Source organism: Salvelinus sp. IW2-2015, linkage group LG7 (genome assembly GCF_002910315.2).
Source record: "Salvelinus sp. IW2-2015 linkage group LG7, ASM291031v2, whole genome shotgun sequence".
Lineage (NCBI taxonomy): Eukaryota > Metazoa > Chordata > Actinopteri > Salmoniformes > Salmonidae > Salvelinus > Salvelinus sp. IW2-2015.
Window position 1 is genome coordinate 20,291,564 of NC_036847.1, and position 20,311 is coordinate 20,311,874.

Genomic DNA, 20,311 nt, shown 5'->3' on the forward strand with positions numbered 1-20,311 from the left:
CATAGCATCAAATAGGTCCAAAGCACAGTGCTGGTCTAATGCCTACATCCCTGTCATGAGAGACTACATGCCTCTGTACCGTAGGTTTTCAGTTCCATAATCACTGATGTGGCTGCCCAGGAAAGAGACAGCCATGGTGGAATCCCATTTCCATGTGTACCTTGACAGGCAGCACCTCAGTTTAATGAGGTAACGGCCGTGCCTCAGAATGCCATCCATAAACCCAGGCTAAACAGGCTTCCCTTAATTATTTTGGATATTTCTCCTCTGACAGGGAGAGGGAGGGAAAGCTGGGGGTAATTGAAGTGAGTAGAGCAGGAATGTGGTGGGATCATTGCTTAACCCCAACCCTGAATCTCCATCAATTCACCAAGTTCCAGTGGGGTCAGTCTGTCATATTTCACACCATCTAATCCCTACACAAGTCATCTGAAGCGGAGGAAGCCGACAGTGGAAACAGAGGAGCACCACTCATATGCATTCACACCTAATCCGATAACTATCAAAGACGACAAATTATCCTCCGTTTCCTTCCCCTCATCCTCTCCAGTCAGAGTGAAAGGAGGAAGGCGGAGTCGGACGAGGCCCACCGCTGCTCAGCCTCATCTCCCTCTGGCTGAACTGAGCTCTCTCTGAAGCCCCCATTAAGCGCTGCTACTTCTTAAATGTTAATGGCTTTAATGAGGCTGTGAAGAGGTTCTCATAACTAGCTCCAGTAGGAACTGCAGCGGGGACTGTTATTGTGTGAACACCAGTCCAGGAGATTATGATGCTTGCAATTACCAAAGAGCAGTGACCCACTGTGCTTCTCTGGAATAAGTATTCTGTAGCCACGTGGTGCATGCCTAAAATTATTAACCCATTTATGTGAGTGAAACTGCTGGAATATAGTCTGTGTGTGAGTGAGTGAGAGTGGAGCTCTTCATTCACATTTATCATGGGGGGCTTAGAGGCGTCTTTGGGTGTCCCAAATATTTAACCAAAATAAACTGACAGCTGGGACTGGGTATATATAAAATGAGGTGAATGAAAATACCTGGATTCATTGAAAACGTTGATTAGGATGATAGGATGGTTTGGGAGCCCTGTTGAGAGACTATTACCATCTAGTGTCTGTTATTAAAACAGTAGAAAGTCTAAYCTCTATCCTACTGTATGTGCAGTAGGGGTATTATTGGTCCACAGGGAATGGCCCAGTGGCATTTAAACCCACCCCTTGTGAATACAACAAGGAGAAGATGACACTAAAGATGGGACTCTCTCTTGCATTCCTGAATACATTTGCACTAAGGCACCCGTTGCTGTGTGCAATGCTACCCGCATTAACCGGATTTGCCTGTGCAAATCCAGCAGCTGGCACCTGGTTCGTCTCGCTGGCTGGCAACCCCAGTCAGCCACACTCATCTTTCACCCTCCTTCACTCCCTCCTTCCACCCCCAGTGCCATTTCCTGCTGCGCTAATCCAATCGATATCTTAATCTGTGCAGGGTGGCTCTGCCTTGGCGTCAATGTGGGCTAAGCGCTGTTTTACACACCTTCACCAGGAGCACTTATCCCCCAGGCAAACGATCCCACCGCTGACAACAACTGCCACGCTACTTTGACACGCTGTAAAAAGACCAGGCTTCCAGCCAACGCACACTCCTGTTTTAGCGATCATTTTGAGAAAACCCCCAAAAAAGTGAGGGCGAAGTGAATTCTGCAGTGAGATATTTAGACACCAGACGTATTAACCTCAACCTGCCTCTTGTGTTTGAGATGGATCCTCTCCTGCAGGCAATAAGGAGTCAAGGAGATCAGTAATGGATGTCCCAGTCACTCAGTGTCTGGTCTGTTCTTCTAGAGGTGTCTGGAGGTATCTGGAGGTATCTGTAGGACGTGTTAGTCCTCCAGAATCTCTGGTTTAGACAACACCTTCCATTTAACTCCTAGTAAATCCATGTAAGTTGGCTTCCACCTATAGTGCTGCTGAGTGACAGCACAATGAACTAACAAAATGTCTCTCTCGTTGTCTCTCTTTGTATGAGCTGCCTGTCTGAGCAAACTCAGATTTTGTATCGGGAGATGAGCTAGAACTTTTGTGCCCAACATTACAGAGCTGAAAGATCCAAAGAAAATCTAAATAAAAGCAAAACTACCGATGGGTCATTCTTACTCTAATGCTTTATAAAAGGGTAAATGTTAGGTAATGTTCCCATCCCAATGTTAGGCTATCAACATCTCCAGATGGAACATACTGCGCTTAAAATAGAGCTCATGTAACACATAAGCACATAACTTTGATGCTTTCATGTGAAAGTTCTTACATTTCCATAAGAAACCGGCAACACAGCAAAATATGGTTTTAATGCGAAGAAAAGGCACCCTGTACAGTATTCTGATTAGAATGCTTCTCCCGTCCTCTATCGTTCTAACCGCTGCCCCTGCAGTTTAAGAGGCGAAGAGGTATTATACCCCCTGGAGCCTCTGACATGTGCCTATATCTGTATGGCATGCTGGGAAAATAATCCTTGCTAAAAAAAATATTAAATTAAAATGCATTTGTCTCCCCTTAAGCTTTGAAGAAAATTAATTTGTGATTGGTTAGCTACTGCGGTCCTCGAGGCTAAAGGGGGCTAGCTGTCTGGCGGCCGGCTGCTCTGCTCTCTGTCCATTCAGGTAAACGCTGCTTCAGCTGGTCGGATGGGGGAGTCATGTAGATATTTCCAGAACGAGGCCCCTGCCGACAACGTGTCAACACGGCTGTCAGGATTTCAGGAGGATTATGATCTCATACCCACGTTCAAGTGCGTCAAAGTGCTTTGCAACTAGTGACAAGGAGGAGAGAGAGAAAGAGAAAGAGGGGGTACTGGGTGCGGGGCTGAGGAAGCCTTGGAACGCAGATATATGAAGCAAGGAGCGGTGCAGGAGAGGGATGTAGACAAGAGCAGCGGAGCCAGCAGAAGGCTTTAGCTGGATTAGTGAGAGCCTGTGCTAATTCAAACAGCAGTGGGACATTGCTGTTTACAACCAGTAGTTTTCACAGCTCTCTGACTTCCAGCATTCAGGAGAATTCACAGACGTGAGGCGATTACGTGTGGCATCTTCACAAACACACTCATAGAAAGCCTTTCTCACAGTTTCAGACCGTCAGAGTTGTAGCCTACCTATACAATGTAGACAGACTGCTCCAATGAATGGCTTCCATTGGCAGGTAAAGGGAACTCAGGGTATGAAGTCTAGAATCCCTCTTTCTGATTCAGTCTGTCAGGCGGGGACTCACCCACCTCCCCCAAACAGAGTGACAGCAGTTTGAACAGACACGCCAACTTCACAGCATTATCTGCCTCCCTGGTCCGGTTCCATCATAACACAACCAAAGCCCAACAGCAAATACTGCGRATAACATTTCACTGCCAGTCACTGATCCCTTTGGCAAACGCCACGTTCTTATAATGAGGTAAATATAAATAGAGGCATCTGACACAGGGCCTAGACGACTCACTGCTATCATACACATGGTGGCTCAATGTGTTGCTCGGGTGAATAGAGGCTGGATATTAAATGTTTATTTATGATGATTGCATGGTAATTAATGATCAGTCTGTGCTAATCTACAACGCCTGCCTGCCTGTGGACCGAACCAATATTGGAGACTGTCACAAGACAGCTGCCCCCTGGTGCCCAAACAGGCACTTTGACAGTTTACAATGTGGTGGTCAAAGTCTGATTGCCAGGAAAGAATGGTAGTGGGGAAAGTGCTTGCTACATGACATGGAACCACATCTTTTTAAAGAAGACAGTGGTGTGGTAAATTAGCGATACAACAAACCATGAACAGCCTTTCTAGTGGTAATACTTCTCTCTCAAACCCTTGGTTTTCACATGACCATGCATGAAGATTGGAACGTATGATTTGACATGCTATCTAGTTCAAATAACGGATCCTAAGTGAACAAACACAAAAAGGCTATGAATACATTTTACAATAATAATCTAGCAGGGTGTAAAACATTTCTGATATAACTCCTTGTTCCTTGAGACTGCCACACAGTAACAGCAGTCGGCAGAAAAAGAATGAAAAGCGTTGCCTTGCAGTGCTTTAAAATGCGGGCTAATCCACACAAGACAAACTATGATTGTCAGTGTGTGGCTGGGGGAGATTGCTGGCGACAACAAGGTGCTGCCATCAATGAAGCAATATAATAAGACACGCAGAGTAAATTACAGCTGTGCCAGAGTCGGCATGTCTTCTATAAGGGTACACACAGGTTGGTGAGGGCCACTTCCCACCCAAAACCAACAGATCACTCCCTTCATTTAAAAAAGGACCTTATRCTAAATCAACCAGTCCACTTGACAATGATAGCAGAACGCACAAGAGGAGAACATTCCTTTGTCCTGTGTGTAAATGATGAGGGAGAGACGAGACATAGGGAAGAAGAAAACGGCTGTTCTTTCTGAAAAATTCAATCGCAAATCTTGGAGAATGGCCCTGACTTCATTAGCCAATAGCTCAATGGGCTTTAAGGCAGCTTCACTCAGACGCTTTCTGCTCCATCGCGTCTCACACTGCAAGSAAAGCCCATTCCATTTAACGTCTCCTCCTCACTCGTCGAAACGAAGATGGGGCCAATCAAGGCGTAGTAGTGTAGGCCAGCTGAACAAAGACACATCACTTTATGACCTCCAGTATGAAGCAGATGGACTTCATCTCGCCACCTCAGGGAGAAAATATTCATTATTATCTTTGTCGTTTGCAGCCATCTGAGCACTTCACTACCCTGTAATAGAACTCAGAGTCACTATTAAAAAGGCTATTTAAAATGTGTGAAAACAGTCAAGCCCAGACCAGTCCATCTGTGGCCAAGAGTAACAAAGCATTTGTCATAATAAATGTAGTATGAAAGCTGTCTCCACCATTACTACCAGGCTACATGTTTAAAATATCAACCCCTTGACTCCAACACTGCTTCCACTAACAGTAAATCACTGTTACGTTACCTTTCTCTAACTGTTGCTGTGGCTCTATGGGAGGCAATTGTTGCCCTATCAAATTCCTGACACAGTTCACAAGTTGCATCTTTCCCTGCCAGCAGCGCAAGACAAATAGCATGCTAACTCCCCAGGAGTCTCCCTACTGGTCCTACAGGACTGCCTCTGCTCTGCCTGAGATATTAAAGGTCCTCTCTGCCGGCGCCTGTTAGGGCTGCTGCTTAGCGCTTCACATCACGACTTTTATGTCTCGGAAATGTCAGGGAAAATGATGGGAAAGGTCTTAAAAGCCAGAAAAACACTACTTTTTTCCCCCCTCTAAGGGTAAATTGCTCTTGTTGACCATGTTAGTAAAGTGAAAGCATGGGACTACTGGGTGCATTTGTGATGCGGAGAAAGCTCATCACAACAGATGGGCTACATTTCACCCAACACATTCAGTGAAGAGGCTCACAGAGAATGTTCACGCTTTAACGGCTGGCTTCATAATTAAGTCAAGAAACAATCCCCATTTATATCTATTTTCATAATTACATTGATTTATGCTTGGGAAGAAATGGGAGCTTTATACTGTATGTCAGGGTCAGTGGTGTGTAGCATAGTATTACTGTGTGTTTCTCTTTATAAAATGGTCTCATACCCTCTTCTCCAGTTGTGCCAACTGCTCCTTGAAAAAGGCATCCAGTGCTTTCAGCTCTGCCTCCTTCTTCTCCAACTGTTTAGCCTGAAAGAGAGAAAGCGCACACACACTGTGGTCAGGTTGGGCAGGGAGTCACTAGTCAGACTACTCTGTACACGTCTGGACAGTCACTCACAATGCAAAGAGGACATTAAACCACTGAAAGGAGCCCAAAAACAAACAGAGTGAAAGAAAGCAAAGCATTGAAAATGATGATGAAGTACCATTCAGGAACACATCCAACCCCCATGACTACAAACAACTACAAACATGCAACTGACACGCAGACTGGAGTACTCCTCGTCCTCATCCATGACACCGTGCTCCTGCTTCGGTCTCTCTGGTTGTGGGCTGTGGTGAGTCCACTCCAGTGAGTTTACTGTGTAGTGGCCTGTAATAACTGTAGCCAGTGTTGCAACAACAACAAAAACGCTCAATAAATTCCTTGATTTTCTCCAAATTCCGGTTAGAGGATTCCCGGAATCAGGAGGGAATAAGCAGGATATCCGGAATCCCCCAACTACGACTTCTGGAAAACCAAAAAATGTATTGAATTTCGCTGTAGCAAATACCAAAGAGACAGTAGTGTCTGTGGGAGAGGTAGAAGAGCGAGAGAGATCAGTAGAAGTACAGCAGCCAGAGAAAGAGGAGGAAGTAAGTAGTGTATGGCTGTAGGACAGTTAGTTTAGTAGTATGTGAAGAGATTAAGAGCTGAGTGGAGAGGAGGGACAGAGAGCAACAGACGTCACTGAGGACAGCTGCTTTCCTTAAACTGTCTGGAGACAACTGAGGAGATGGCCATGGAGGACGGGTTCAGGTCACTGGGGCTCAGGCTGACGAGATACACATAGATGGACATAGCACAGCAGGGATGCACTTAAAGACACACACACACACCCCCCCCCCCCCGTTGGCTGTGCTCAGAGTGCATGGCAGACGCTAGTGGCAATGCGAGGGCTTCCTGCAGCGCTGAGTGAGAGCGTAGCATGTAGAGCCAGACAACAGAACGCAACAAAGCGCAACCTTAAATTACACCCAGGCGAAAATCACCCCCTTTTCCTCCCATCTCCCGTGTCTCTCGCACAGAAAACAACCTCCATCAGCACGCAGATCATATGCAATTTCCTAACTGGATAGCTCTGTAGCACGGCGGCAGAGTGCCCTGTCTGCATGCACACATTCAGCCTTAATGCAGGGCAATAACAACACGGTGGTTGGAACAGGGAGGAAAAGAGAGGGATATTAACAGAACATCAGGCTGTGCTTACCCAGGCATCCACCTCTTCAGCAGGCTAGAAAGGTGAGCGATAGAGAACGTGAGGGACGGGAAGGAAAAGAGAGAGAGAGAGAAAAAGGAAGTTAAGAAAAGTAAAAGGGCCGCTGCTGTGAATATTGAGAGGCAGAGTGGTTAAAGGAGGGGGTCAAGCGAAAGGGAGAGGGATGATTCGTCATCATTATAAAAGGCTGCTGAATGGTAAATCTACTAAACACAGAATGGGTGTGTTAAATAAATAGGCTGCAGGATGGGAGGGGCGGTAATTTGATTTCATAAAGAGTTCTGCTCTTGTGAGAAAGCTATAGTTTGGCTGAGAATGCCTCGGTGGGGTATAAAAACTAGACGGTACAAAGAGCCAAGTAGAGGATGGTTACTTCCCACTGTCTGAGAGGCTGTGGGCTACAGCCATGGGGTTGGTAGAACTGTCCAACAGTGTTTTCTTTGGATTGAGAGTTCTGCCCAGTTGAGACAGTTCTCAAACCCCAAGGCCCTTTTCTGCAACTCAAAGTAAAGAATATTTCTGAGACGTTCACTTTCTCTTTCTCCACTCACAGAAATCAACCAGGGTCCAAAGTTTAGAGAGCTTTCAGTCACTGTACTGTTCTTCAAACAGGGTTCCTAATCAAGCCAGCACGTGCTTCGAAACACAATGCATTTAGCCTAGCGGATCACTCTAGCTGGTGTCACTGCTTAGAGCTTCACCTGTCCTTTCCTGTGTGAAAGGCTCTTTGACACCATTTAAAGACCCTCAAGTCTCTAGTATGTGTCTGCTTCATTATAGCTTCTCCTCTCCCCTCTAGACTCAGCCAGGCAGCCCAGGATGAAGATGACAGCAGCTCCAGCGTAAATTACAGGCGTTACAATCACAGTAAAACGCCTAAGGAAAATCTCTCTATTAGTCCCTGGTGTTCAGGACTGGCTGAAAGTTGAGGGAGGAGAGGGGAATTAGCTCTGAAAACACTTCTGCTGTGTTACGCTCTTGCTGTCTGTATGTCTGACTTACTGTCTGCATGTCTGACATTCTTATTCACACTGCAGCTTGTGTGCCACATGTTTTTCAAGTAAGTGCTCGTTCTAGCCTACATATCTAGCCAGGCACACATCACATTATACAGTATATGGTCAAGACGTGATGGGGTTTCAGTGTATTTTCTCTATAGGTAGTTACAGCAAGCTGCTAAATTACAGCCTCATCTCTATAGCTAACATACAATCTGAGAGCCTTACATTTGGACATCGACATGCACACACCATCACTAATACTAATGAGTGACACCCTGAATTGAACCAATGGACCAGCAGCACTATAGCAGCAGGCCTAATCCCTTTCTCCCTGACCACACACAGACCTCGTCATTTTAAAAAATGGATCCCCTTTTAATTTGCAGCAGAGACAAAAGGCAATGGGACGGGCTCTCTCCTTCTCCGGGAATCTGGAGCCAGCAGATAATACTCAGCCAAACATGAATTACATAGATACGTCTTGAGATGAAGCTTGCTGGGCGCTGGTTACTCATAAATAAGGCCGTCCATGCCTGGTTATCTGTTGGGCTGTAACTCAGTACATAGGCCGGATGGAGTGGATGCAGAGAAACAGGAAGGCCCAGAGAGAGAGGAGAGAGAGAGAGAGAGAGAGAGAGAGAGAGAGAGAGAGAGAGAGAGAGAGAGAGAGAGGACTCTAATCTAGAACTGAGTGGTGAAACTGGAACTGAAGACAAGTCCCAGTGGATCAGGGGAAACGGATCAGGAACACAAAGCACCAGAGAGAATCTGGTGAGAGATATAGGCTAGCTTTACTCAAATAAGTTATGCATAATGCAAACACCCCACTATGCATATGAATCATATGGACGTTAAACACAGAACAAGCTAGAAGAGACACTTGTCATCGTAACAGACATTCTGGACAGCGGATGGTGAATCAGAGCTATTTGACGGCTACATTCCTCATTGCCCTCATCTAGTCTACATGGTATCTCAGCATCAGAGTACAGTTAGTCTAGAGCACATTAAAAGAGCCCCGCTCACTAACTCAAACCCACAGAGCCTGTACACCCCTGCACTCTGCCTGTGTACACACACGTCCCATCTCTTCTCCTCTGGGTTGTTTGTGCTGAGTAGCCATCTGATAGCAGCAGTCTCAGCTCCGTCTGCTCCTCTCCTCTGTTTARTTACTAAGATGCATGTATTTAACACATAGCTCCCAGCTATGCAATAAATGAGCAGTTAGTAATCAAAGTGATTACCCAGAGTGGAAGGTGTCTGGAGAGCAGGACAATATGGGCCACCGGCTTTCCTCTCCCCCATCTCTTCTACCATTAATAACTCTACAGCACGGCTCCTTGCTGGAAAACAACTGCAGTTCTTCTTATCCAAAAGGAACCGGCTGCCCTGACAGTAATGATGTTAAATAAAAAGGAGCAGGGAGAGGGGCACTCACACACATTCACAAAGAATATAAAGGCTTAAGCTAGTCTCACAAAGTACGTAAACAAATCAAACACACACACACACAACAGACGATGTGCAAATACCCTTGATATCAGCCAATAAGATGTCTCATTAGGTATCGTTCAGACCTCAGTTATCAGTCAAACCAATGATTATTGACTGAACAAAGCAGTGACAGTCTGGCCACACAGTCTGTTCACATTGTAAACTAAACAAAATTAGACACAAATAATCCCACAGTGTTCTGTCTCTACTGTTTAAGATCTCCAGAAGCAGCTAAGCCAATTGACTAATTCCCTCTCACTCCACACGTTCTGAGAGGAGAGTAGTGAGCAGCAGGTGTGTTGTGTGCAGTGGTTCTGCCGTTCAGAGTGTGAGGGATAAAATCTCTGTCCCCTCCACCTGCCGTCACCTCGTCTGCAATTACTGCCATTCTGGGCTGCTTGTGAGACGCAGCTAGCGGAGCCTTAATAGCTTTACATGCAGAAAGATGTCAGCTCTGAGATTACAATTACCGATAGCTGGGTTATCTGTGCAAGCCCTGTTCACTCTCTCTGCACAGCCCCGATTACTGCTGCTACTACTAGCCCTCTGATAAACGAAAGAGAGAGAGAGAGAGAGAGAGAGAGAAGAAGGGTATGAATTGAATCAACACAAGGGTGTGAGCACCCTACAAGAAGTTACAAACCAAAAAGACTCAAATTTACTAGCTAACTTTAAACTTCTGCAGCATCCATACTGAGCAGTCCAGCAGAAAATAATTTGTGAGTGAAGAGAATTGTACTGATTGTGTTCTAGAGGACCAGGGATACACTACAGAGCATCTAAGGACAGATAACTAGTGGCTCTGTCTGCCATCTCAGAGATGAACCCAGGGCTCTCCAATCTATCACACATGACAGGTCACGACAACGAGAGGACAGCCAAAACTGTCACCTGGGACTCCCCTCAATCTGGTCTGACCGATTTCATACTAACCCTCAACTGGCACAGTTCTTGCCAGTTGTAAACTATTGCATCACAACAGAGCAGACAGCTCTTCACTGCTCTCCTCCTCTCAGCCGTTTGCTTCAACCTCTAACAAGGTTTCTGTATGAACGCGAGCCAAAAGCATAAATGCTAACAATATATAGCTGGATTTGTATTTTGTATGCATCTGAGCCACAGTAATGAAGCAGGCTGCTATATGTCTACAGTAAGTAGAGTGGATTTTTCTAGAAGCGCTGAGCACACAGCTGTTCCAATTTCGAGGAAAACCAATAAAGGAATGTAGTCTGAGTATGTAAGACGATAGTTTTAGAAACAATAGGCTACACAGCTGAGGAAATGTGAATCATGTAAAACGGAAAGGTAAAGATTTCCAATCAAACTAAACATCTGTCGGCTCACACAGCAGCTTGCCACTTCAAATCCCCTATCCATCTTCACTAGAGAATAGTTTACTATGCTTATACTGTTGTACAGCACCACTCTACCATCCATATTATAATGGAGGTAAATGGCTTAGTCTGCTGGACGGATATCCTTGTGAAAATGAGAGCGATTAGGGCTTATTCGATTATCTGGGGTGATATCATAACATTTGTCTCTAGCTTTCCTAGGAGAGGGAAATTACACACTTAGGTAGACGAGTGGTCTACTGTAGGCCTTCATGCAGCACATAGACCCAGACCTGGGATATGGAATACTTATACTGCCATCTGGTGTTGAGATGAGGAAGAGTTTAATGGAAATCTGGTTGGGATTGGGGGCACWGCCTGCAGTTAACCTTGTCATACATTCACAAAAGCATCAGGTTAACTGCATGCTAATGTAGTGATAACAAAGTTTACAACCACTTAACTCTAAAAGGACATGTGGAAGACAAGGGAAGGGGTTAGCCAAGGGAAGGAACCGAGCCAAACACAACTTGCTGTGAGGGATAAGATACCGTACGGTCGAACCATAACAAATACAGATCTTGTTACATTTGTATTTATGCGGTATGTACTAAGTATTCACTGTGAGTCGCAATGTGCAAACAGCCCTGAGAAACCATAGATGGCATTTGGTGTGAAACTGTATCAAAAGCTAAGCTGGGAGGCTGCTAATGAAATTAGCTTTTTAATTGTACAGAGCAGAGAGGGGAAAGAATCCACAGTATGCTAATATGACTATCTAGACATTTCTGCTGACAGACTGCAAAAGGGCATTAATACGTTTTAAAAGACWAAATCCCTTTAGTCTCTCTCTCGCTATTAACAATGAGTATTCATACTGTAGGGCGCAGAGCAGCAAGGGCCTTGGCAGATAGAGGAGGAGGTCCAGTGGTTTAGTTGGATGAAGACAAAAGGCCGGAACGGGGGATGAAATAAAAGGAGGGTGCTGATGCTCCGCTTCACATCCTCCAGTGACCTTGGCTGATGCTCGGCGCCAACCCCGACAAAGACAAGAGAAACGCTTTTATCATCTTCCCTCTAATAATAACATTGCTATTCTCTTACACAGTCTGACAAAAGGCACATGAGGGGCTGAACAATGAGTGTAATAGTGTGCTAATGAATTGAGTTGATGCAGAGACCTTTTGTTTGTTTGTCAGAGACAGTGAATCACAGAGACACAGAAGGGAGTTATTGATCAGACCAGCGGGTCCATGGTCAAATAGTGAACTATCACTAACACCAGCAATAGTCCCCCAGGAAAGTAGCCTAGAAGTCAAATGATGCTTCATTAACCAGTTACTTTCCTGATACTAATCAGAGGTATGGACTCGAGTCAGATGACTTGGACACGACTTAAAAGAAAAGAACTTGAGACTTTACTTGGACTTGGAGCCTCAAGACTCAACTTTGACTTGAGACTGATGACTTGAAATTATCTGGCCAGGTTTTTGTAACTCATTGGAGTACTCTCCACTCAGCCAGAGACAGTAGCCGCAGCATCGAACATGTAATATTATTATTTAAAAAAAATGTAAGCCACAGTTTGGCTAGTGAAACACACACACAGCCCTCTGATTGGACCAGCAAACTGTCAATCAACACAGGTCGGGTGAGATAGCGAACAGATTGATTTTCTGTACAGCTATAGGATCGGGAGCAGCGCAAACGTCAAATTGTAAGGAGAGATGATTTCCATAAATAAATAAATATGCAGCTCTAAAAATTAATGGAATTTGTTGTTAAAATGAATTAGAATGCACGACTTGGACTTGGTTCGAGACTCAACTCGTTCTACTTGGGAGTCGACTAGAGACTCGGACCTTGTGACTCGGATAACAGTAACTTGGTCCCACCTCTACTAATCATTGATTTTATGTGGACAGACCATAGACATTAAAACCAGCAGATAGTTTCCTATGGAAAACTCCCAATGGGGGTGTAAGTGGTGGTAACTAGCAAAGAATCATGGTCGATGTAATCATTTTCATCCTGTCTGAGAGAGGCTCCTTGTAGCCTGCGATCGGTCTGTGTGSGCATGTATCCCTGTGTGACGACAAATGTAGTAGTCAGAATGGATCACTATTTACTAAAATATCTTAATTTGTAGCAAATGTTAAATGAATTCACTGTGGGGATCTGATTTGATCATAATGGAACTAATTTTAGAGCCCAAATGGCCATCAAAATTAGAGGTCGACCGATTATGATTTTTCAGCGCCGATACCGATTATTGGAGGACCAAAAAAAGCCAATACCGATTAGATCGGCCGATTTTTTWAAATGTAATTGTAATAATGACAATTACAACAATACTGAATTAACACTTATTTTAATATAATACATCAATAAAATKAATTTAGCCTCAAATAAATAATGAAACATGTTCAATTTGGTTTAAATAATGCAAAAACAAAGTGTTGGYGAAGAAAGTAAAAGTGCAATATGTGCCATGTAAGAAAGCTAACGTTTAAGTTCCTTGCTCAGAACATGAGAACATATGAAAGCTGGTGGTTCCTTTTAACATGAGTCTTCAATATTCCCAGGTAAGAAGTTTTAGGTTGTAGTTATTATAGGAATTATAGGACTATTTCTCTCTATACGATTTGTATTTCATATACCTTTGACTATTGGATGTTCTTATAGGCACTTTAGTATTGCAAGTGTAACAGTATAGCTTCCGTCCCTCTCCTCGCCCCTACCTGGGCTCGAACCAGGAACATGGACAACAGCCACCCTCAAAGCAGCGTTACCCATGCAGAGCAAGGGGAACAACTAGTCCAAGTCTCAGAGCAAGTGACTTTTGAAACGCTATTAGCGCGCACCCCGCTAACTAGCTAGCCATTTCACATCGGTTACACCAGCCTAATCTCGGGAGTTGATAGGCTTGAAGTCATAAACAGCGCAATGCTTGAAGKACAGCGAAGAGCTGCTGGCAAAACGCACAAAAGTGCTGTTGGAATGAATGCTTACGAGCCTGCTGGTGCCTACCATCGCTCAGTCAGACTGCCCTATCAAATCATAGACTTAATTATAACATAATAACACACAGAAATACAAGCCTTAGTGCATTAATATGGTCGAATCCGGAAACTATCATCTCGAAAACAAAACGTTTATTCTTTCAGTGAAATACAGAACCGTTCCGTATTTTATCTAACGGGTGGTATCCATAAGTCTAAATATTCCTGTTACATTGCACAACCTTCAATGTTATGTCATAATTACGTAAAATTCTGGCAAATTAGTTTGCAACGAGCCAGGCGGCCCAAACTGTTGCATATACCCTGACTCTGCGTGCAATGAACGCAAGAGAAGTGACACAATTTCACCTGGTTAATATTGCCTGCTAACCTGGATTTATTTTAGCTAAATATGCAGGATTAAAAATATATACMTCTGTGTATTGATTTTAAGAAAGGCATTGATGTTTATGGTTAGGTACACGTTGGAGCAACGACAGTCCTTTTTCGTGAATGCGCACTGCATCGATTATATGCAACGCAGGACACGCTAGATAAACTAGTAATATCATCAACCATGTGTAGTTAACTAGTGATTATGACTGATTGATTGTTTTTTATAAGATAAGTTTAATGCTAGCTAGCAACTTACCTTGGCTTCTTACTGCATTCGCGTAACAGGCAGGCTCCTTGTGGAGTGCAATGTAAAGCAGGTGGTTAGAGCGTTGGACTAGTTAACTGTAAGGTTGCAAAATTGAATCCCCGAGCTGACAAGGTAAAAATCTGTCGTTCTGCCCATGAACAAGGCAGTTAACCCACTGTTCCTAGGCCGTCATTGAAAATAAGAATGTGTTCTTAACTGACTTGCCTAGTTAAATAAAGGTGTAAAAAAAWATATATAATAATAATKATAAAATCGGCCAAATCGGTGTCCAAAATTACCGATTTCCGATTGTTATGAAAACTTGGAATCGGCCCTAATTAATCGGCCATTCCGATTAATCGGTCGACCTCTAATCAAAATGTTTTGGTTTAGCTGTTCTGGTGATCATAATTAGGCTTTTACATAGCAGAGCTTGTGACTTCACGCTCTGGGACAGACCCTGTCATCAGTAACTGATAGGGATGCAGATTGCTYGTTAGGGTATGCCAGAGCTCCAGTTTATCCTGGATCTCTTGGAGTTGAGTCCATTCACAGAGCCATTGACGCCCAGGCCAGAGCCTAGGAGAGCATGTCAAGCAAGGCAGAGCACAATGTAGGCCTGGATGACTCCCCTACAACCCCACATTCTCCTACTAACATGGAGGGTCAGCCTGCATCATCTGCACTGTAAAGCATAAACAGGCCATTGGTACCGTATTCAGTCTCCTTTCACATTTGAGGAGGATGGTATACTACTACAGCTGCAGATCCACCAAGGTTAAGGGTTGCCATGGTTACAATCACTGTCATTAATGTCCTGACTAATCAGGAGGCAGGGAGGGGACGTATTGGGGAGATGGAAAGGGGGGAGAGGAAGGGTGTGATGGGGGAGGAACTGCAATTACCAGTTACCCCTCCTCTCACATCAGAGGCCCGGGCTCCGGTGGCTCATTGAGCATTCCCCACACGCTCCCTCTCCAACGAATTTCTATTAGTGTCCGACGTGTGTCTGAGCGAAGATAAGAGCCTCCAAAACACATCTCTGTGCAGGCTTCCTGAAAGGGGCTGCGTGTAAAACACGTGTTCCCCTCCTATCTAAAGCCCTAGGAAAGTCTCTGGGTCCAATTTACCGCTCACACACCGTAAGATAGCACAACCTTGTGGGTGATGAGTGAGGGAGGGGGGAGCGTGGGAGGAGAAGGGGGGTGGGGAGAGAAACAGGGTTAGGTGGAAATTGGTATAATCAAAAAGAAGCAATTTGAGCGCTGTCAAATGTTCTATTTGTGAAAGAAAACTTAACCAGGCTCCTTACTAGCCCGAGGGGACTTGAGGAAGATAACAATGCAAAGATGTGACAGGAATATGTCATATGTAAATGCATGTACCAGTGCATGTCTGTGCAGTGTGCATCTCTTCATATGACTGCCTGTGGATGCACCACGTGTGTATGCATACGGCACCTGTTCACACACGTTTACCTGTGTGTATAATGCAGATTGCCGAGGTGAAGCTCGACTGCCGGCTTCAGACTGTTAGAGTGCACCGTTTGTGGTTGTTCATTTTATATATTTTTGGGGGGACATGAGACGTGGACCAGCATCATCATTCCATCAGCAATCTAGTGTTTCAAGACTGTAATATGGCTCCACCTATGGTATGTTAGCGGACACTGCAATGATTGTGGTTTCAGAGAATGTCCCACACAGATACATGAAGCAACAGAGAAAGATCATGCAAAGTAGAGTGGAAAGAAAAAGTTACCAATGACAGATACCCAGAGGTGTGATTATACATTACTCCAAAAAGCCTGAACACACCGTGGATCTCCAAGGTGAGAGAGAGAGAGACGTTACAGAGGGGAATACAAGATAAAACAGAGGGACAAAATAAAACAGAGGGAGTGAGACAGAGAAAGAAAGACACAGAGAGAGAACTAAAGCGAGAAAGAGAGAGAGATAGATAGAGAGAGAGACAGATTTACTAGTAGTTTGGTCTTTTCCCTCTCCTGGCATGATTGAAGCCTCTCTCTGTACAGTGCTTTGCTCATCTCTGTCCTGGCTGCCTCTCTCTCCCGCCGGGCCACCTTCGTTAACTCCTCCTGAACCACTGTTTGTTGCCGCTCATACCTGAGGAACACACACACACACGAATGCTTTTGTGATCTGACACGCTGCATGAAACACACAACTGTCAATCCTACAATGGTGCCATTCTGTTTTAACTGTGCCATTTACAACATCCCACAAGGGGGCAAAATATACCACATGTATGACCTGTGTGAAAAGTCTACAATAGAAGACAATTGTCAAAAATCATCTAATTTTATATTAACCTTCATAAGGGATTACTTTTCACATAACGTGTCTTTTAGTACAGGTGAAAGAAGAAAGTCAATATCAGAAAAATAAATGTCCAAACACTAGTGTTATTGTTTGGTCTGCAATGTTTTTGTTTTGGAGCCGATTAAATGAACATTACGGTCATGAGACTTTTACCAGGCCTTTACAAGGCCCCCCCCCACCCCCCGCTAGGTAACTGTTTTTCACTCAGAACCCCACCTCTTCTTGAGCTCCTCCTTGGTGTCAGAGTGGGCTGTCTGTGGACTGGGCTGAGGCCGGGGTTGGCGCTGCTGCTGGGTTGGCGATGGACGGGGAGAGGGAGGGGGACCTGCAAACAATAACATTCATCACACCTTTTCTATGTACAGTGCCTTCGGAAAGTATTCAGACCCCTTGACGTTTTTCACATTTTGTTACGCTACAGCCTTATTCTAAAATTGATTAACTSGTTTTTTCCCCCCTCATCAATCTACACACAATACCAGTGGTGTAAAGCACTAAAGTAGTACTTTCAAGTATTTTTACTTAAATATTTTTGGGGAGTATCTGTATTTTACTTTACTATTTACACTACCGTTCAAAAGTTTGGGGTCACTTAGAAATGTCCTTGTTTTTTAAAGAAAAGTAAATTATGTCCATTAAAATAACATCAAATTGATCAGAAATACAGTGTAGACATTGTTAATGCTGTAAATGACTATTGTAGCTGGAAATGGCAGATTTTTTATGGAATATCTTCATAGGTGTACAGAGGCCCATTATCAGCAACCATCACTCCTGTGTTCCAATGGCACGTTGTGTTAGCTAATCCAAGTTTATCATTTTAAAAGGCTAATTGATCATTAGAAAACCCTTTTGCAATTATGTTAGCACAGCTGAAAACTGTTGTCCTGATTAAAGAGGCAATAAAACTGGCCTTCTTTAGACTAGTTGAGTATCTGGAGCATCAGCATTTGTAGGGTTCGATTACAGTCTCGAAATGGCCAGAAACAAAGAACTTTCTTCTGAAACTTGTCAGTCTATTCTTGTTCTGAGAAACAAAGGCTATTCCATGCAAGAAATTGCCAAGAAACGGAAGACCTCGTACAACGATGTGTACTACTCCCTTCACAGAACAGCGCAAACTGGCTCTAACCAGAATAGAAAGAGGAGTGGGAGGCCCAGGTGCACAACTGAGCAAAAGGACAAGTACATTAGAGTGTCCAGTTTGAGAAACTGAAATGGCAGCTTCATTAAATAGTACCCGCAAAACACCAGTCTCAACGTCAACAGTGAAGAGGGGACTCCGGGATGCTGGCCTTCTAGGCAGAGTTGCAAAGAATAAGCCATATCTTAGACTGGCCAACAAAAATAAAAGATTAAGATGGGCAATAGAATACAGATACTGGACAGAGCAACTCTGCCTAGGCCAGCATCCCGGAGTCGCCTCTTCACTGTTTTAATTGAAATAATAATTGTGTCCTTCAAACTTAGCTTTCGTCAAAGGATTCTCCATTTGCAGCAATTACAGCCTAGCAGATCTTTGGCATTCTAGTTGTCAATTTGTTGAGGTAATCTGAAGAGATTTCACCCCATGCTTCCTGAAGCACCTCCCACAAGTTGGATTGGCTTGATGGCCACTTCTTACATACCATACAGTCAAGCTGCTCCCACAACAGCTCAATAGGGTTGAGAACCGGTGACTGTGCTGGCCACTCCATTAGACAGAATACCAGCTGACTGCTTCTTCCCTAAATAGTTATTGCATAGTTTGGAAATGTGCTTTGGGTCATTGCCCTGTTGTAGAAGGAAATAGGCTCCAATTAAGCGCCGTCCACAGGGTATGGCATGGCGTTGCAAAATGGAGTGATAGCTTTCCTTCTTCAAGATCCCTTTTACCCTGTACAAATCTCCCACTTTAACACCACCCTGGACCATCACATTGCCGCCACCATGCTTGACAGATGGGGTCAAGCACTCCTCCAGCATCTTTTCATTTTTTCTGCATCTCACGAATGTTCTTCTTTGTGATCTGAACACATCAAACTTAGATTTGTCTGTKCATAACACTGTTTTCCAATCTTCCTCTGTTCAGTATCTCTGTTCTTTTCCCCATCTTAATCTTTTATTTTTATTGGTCAGTCTGAGATATGGCTTTTTCTTTGCAACTCTGCCTAGAAGGCCAGCATCCTGGAGTCACCTCTTCACTGTTGACGTTGAGACTGGTGTTTTGCGGGTACTATTTAATGAAGCTGCCAGTTGAGGACTTGTGACGCGTCTGTTTCTCAAACTAGACACTAATGTACTTGTCTCTTGCTCAGTTGTGCACCGGGGCCTACACTAGCATGTCTACACTAGCATACCATAGGTGGAGCCATATTACAGTCTTGAAACACTAGATTGCTGATGGAATGATGATGCTGGTCCACGTCTCACAAAGACAACGGTTGGAACCAAAAATCTCAAATTTGGACCAAAAGGCAGATTTCCACCGGTCTAATGTCCATTGCTCGTGTATTGCACTTGATGGTTCTTGCAACTGCACTTATACAAACTTTGAAAGTTCTTGAAAGTGTTCCAGATTGACTGACCTTCATGTTTAAAAGTAATGATGGACTGTCATTTCTCTTTGCTTTTTGAGCTGTTCTTGCCATAATATAGACTTAGTCTTTTACCAAATAGGGCCATCTTCTGTATACCACTCCTATCTTGTCACAACCCAACTGATTGGCTCAAACGCATTAGGAAGGAAATACATTCCACAAATGAACTTTTAACAAGGCACATTTTCTACAATAAAAATAAAGAAAAATCCGGTAATAAGTAGGTGTGTCCAAACTTTTGACTGGTACTGTACATATACACACAGTCTAAATATATTTATATGCCGGACTCTGACATTGCTCGCTCTGGTATTTCTTCATTTCTAGTTTTTTTCTTCATTTTACTTTTTGTATTATACATGTCAAACCAAATTTGATTTGCCGATTGCTTTGTAAACAACAGGTGTATAATAACTGTGAAATGCTTACTTACTAACAATGCAGAGACAAAAATAGAAAGATAATAACAAGAGGAATAAATACACAATAAGTAATGATAACTTGGCTATACACACGGGGTACCAGTACCGAGTCGATGTGCAGGGATACGAGGTAACTGAGGTAGACATGTACATATAGGTAGGGTAAAGTGACTAGGCAACAAGATAGATAATACGCAATAGCAGCAGCGTATGTTATGAGTCAAAAGATTTAGTGCAAAGGGGGTTCAATGCAGATAGTCTAAGTAGCTATTTGTATTGTTATAGTTAGATATTACCACACCACTGAAGCTAGGAACATAAGCATTTCGCTACACTCTTGATGGCATCTGCAAATCTATGTACGAGGGCAATAAACTTTGACGTGATCACAAAAAGTAGTCAATATTGGACAATTATTTGCATATATAGTGCCTTGGAAAGTATTCAGACCTCTGACTTTTTCCAAATTTTGTTACGTTACAGCTAGTAATGCACCGATATGACATGTTGTTACGTTACAGCTAGTAATGCACCGATATGACATGTTGTTACGTTACAGCTAGT

The 20,311-nt window shown here is 43.8% G+C and overlaps 1 protein-coding gene across 2 annotated transcripts in view; it reads right to left on the bottom strand.

Moving 5' to 3' along the window:
• chchd6a (coiled-coil-helix-coiled-coil-helix domain containing 6a) overlaps nucleotides 1-20,311 on the bottom strand; it is a 67,523-nt gene that overhangs the window by 39,222 nt on the left and 7,990 nt on the right. The window contains exons 3-6 of one of the 2 annotated variants that reach the window (XM_023991301.2): nucleotides 16,963-17,071; nucleotides 16,386-16,530; nucleotides 6,922-6,945; nucleotides 5,615-5,698 (exon numbers count right to left, since the gene is read on the bottom strand). In XM_023991301.2, the coding sequence (XP_023847069.1) occupies nucleotides 5,615-5,698; nucleotides 6,922-6,945; nucleotides 16,386-16,530; nucleotides 16,963-17,071 (362 nt within the window). The remainder of the gene's footprint in view (nucleotides 1-5,614; nucleotides 5,699-6,921; nucleotides 6,946-16,385; nucleotides 16,531-16,962; nucleotides 17,072-20,311) is intronic. The other variant, XM_023991302.2, reaches the window with a different exon arrangement.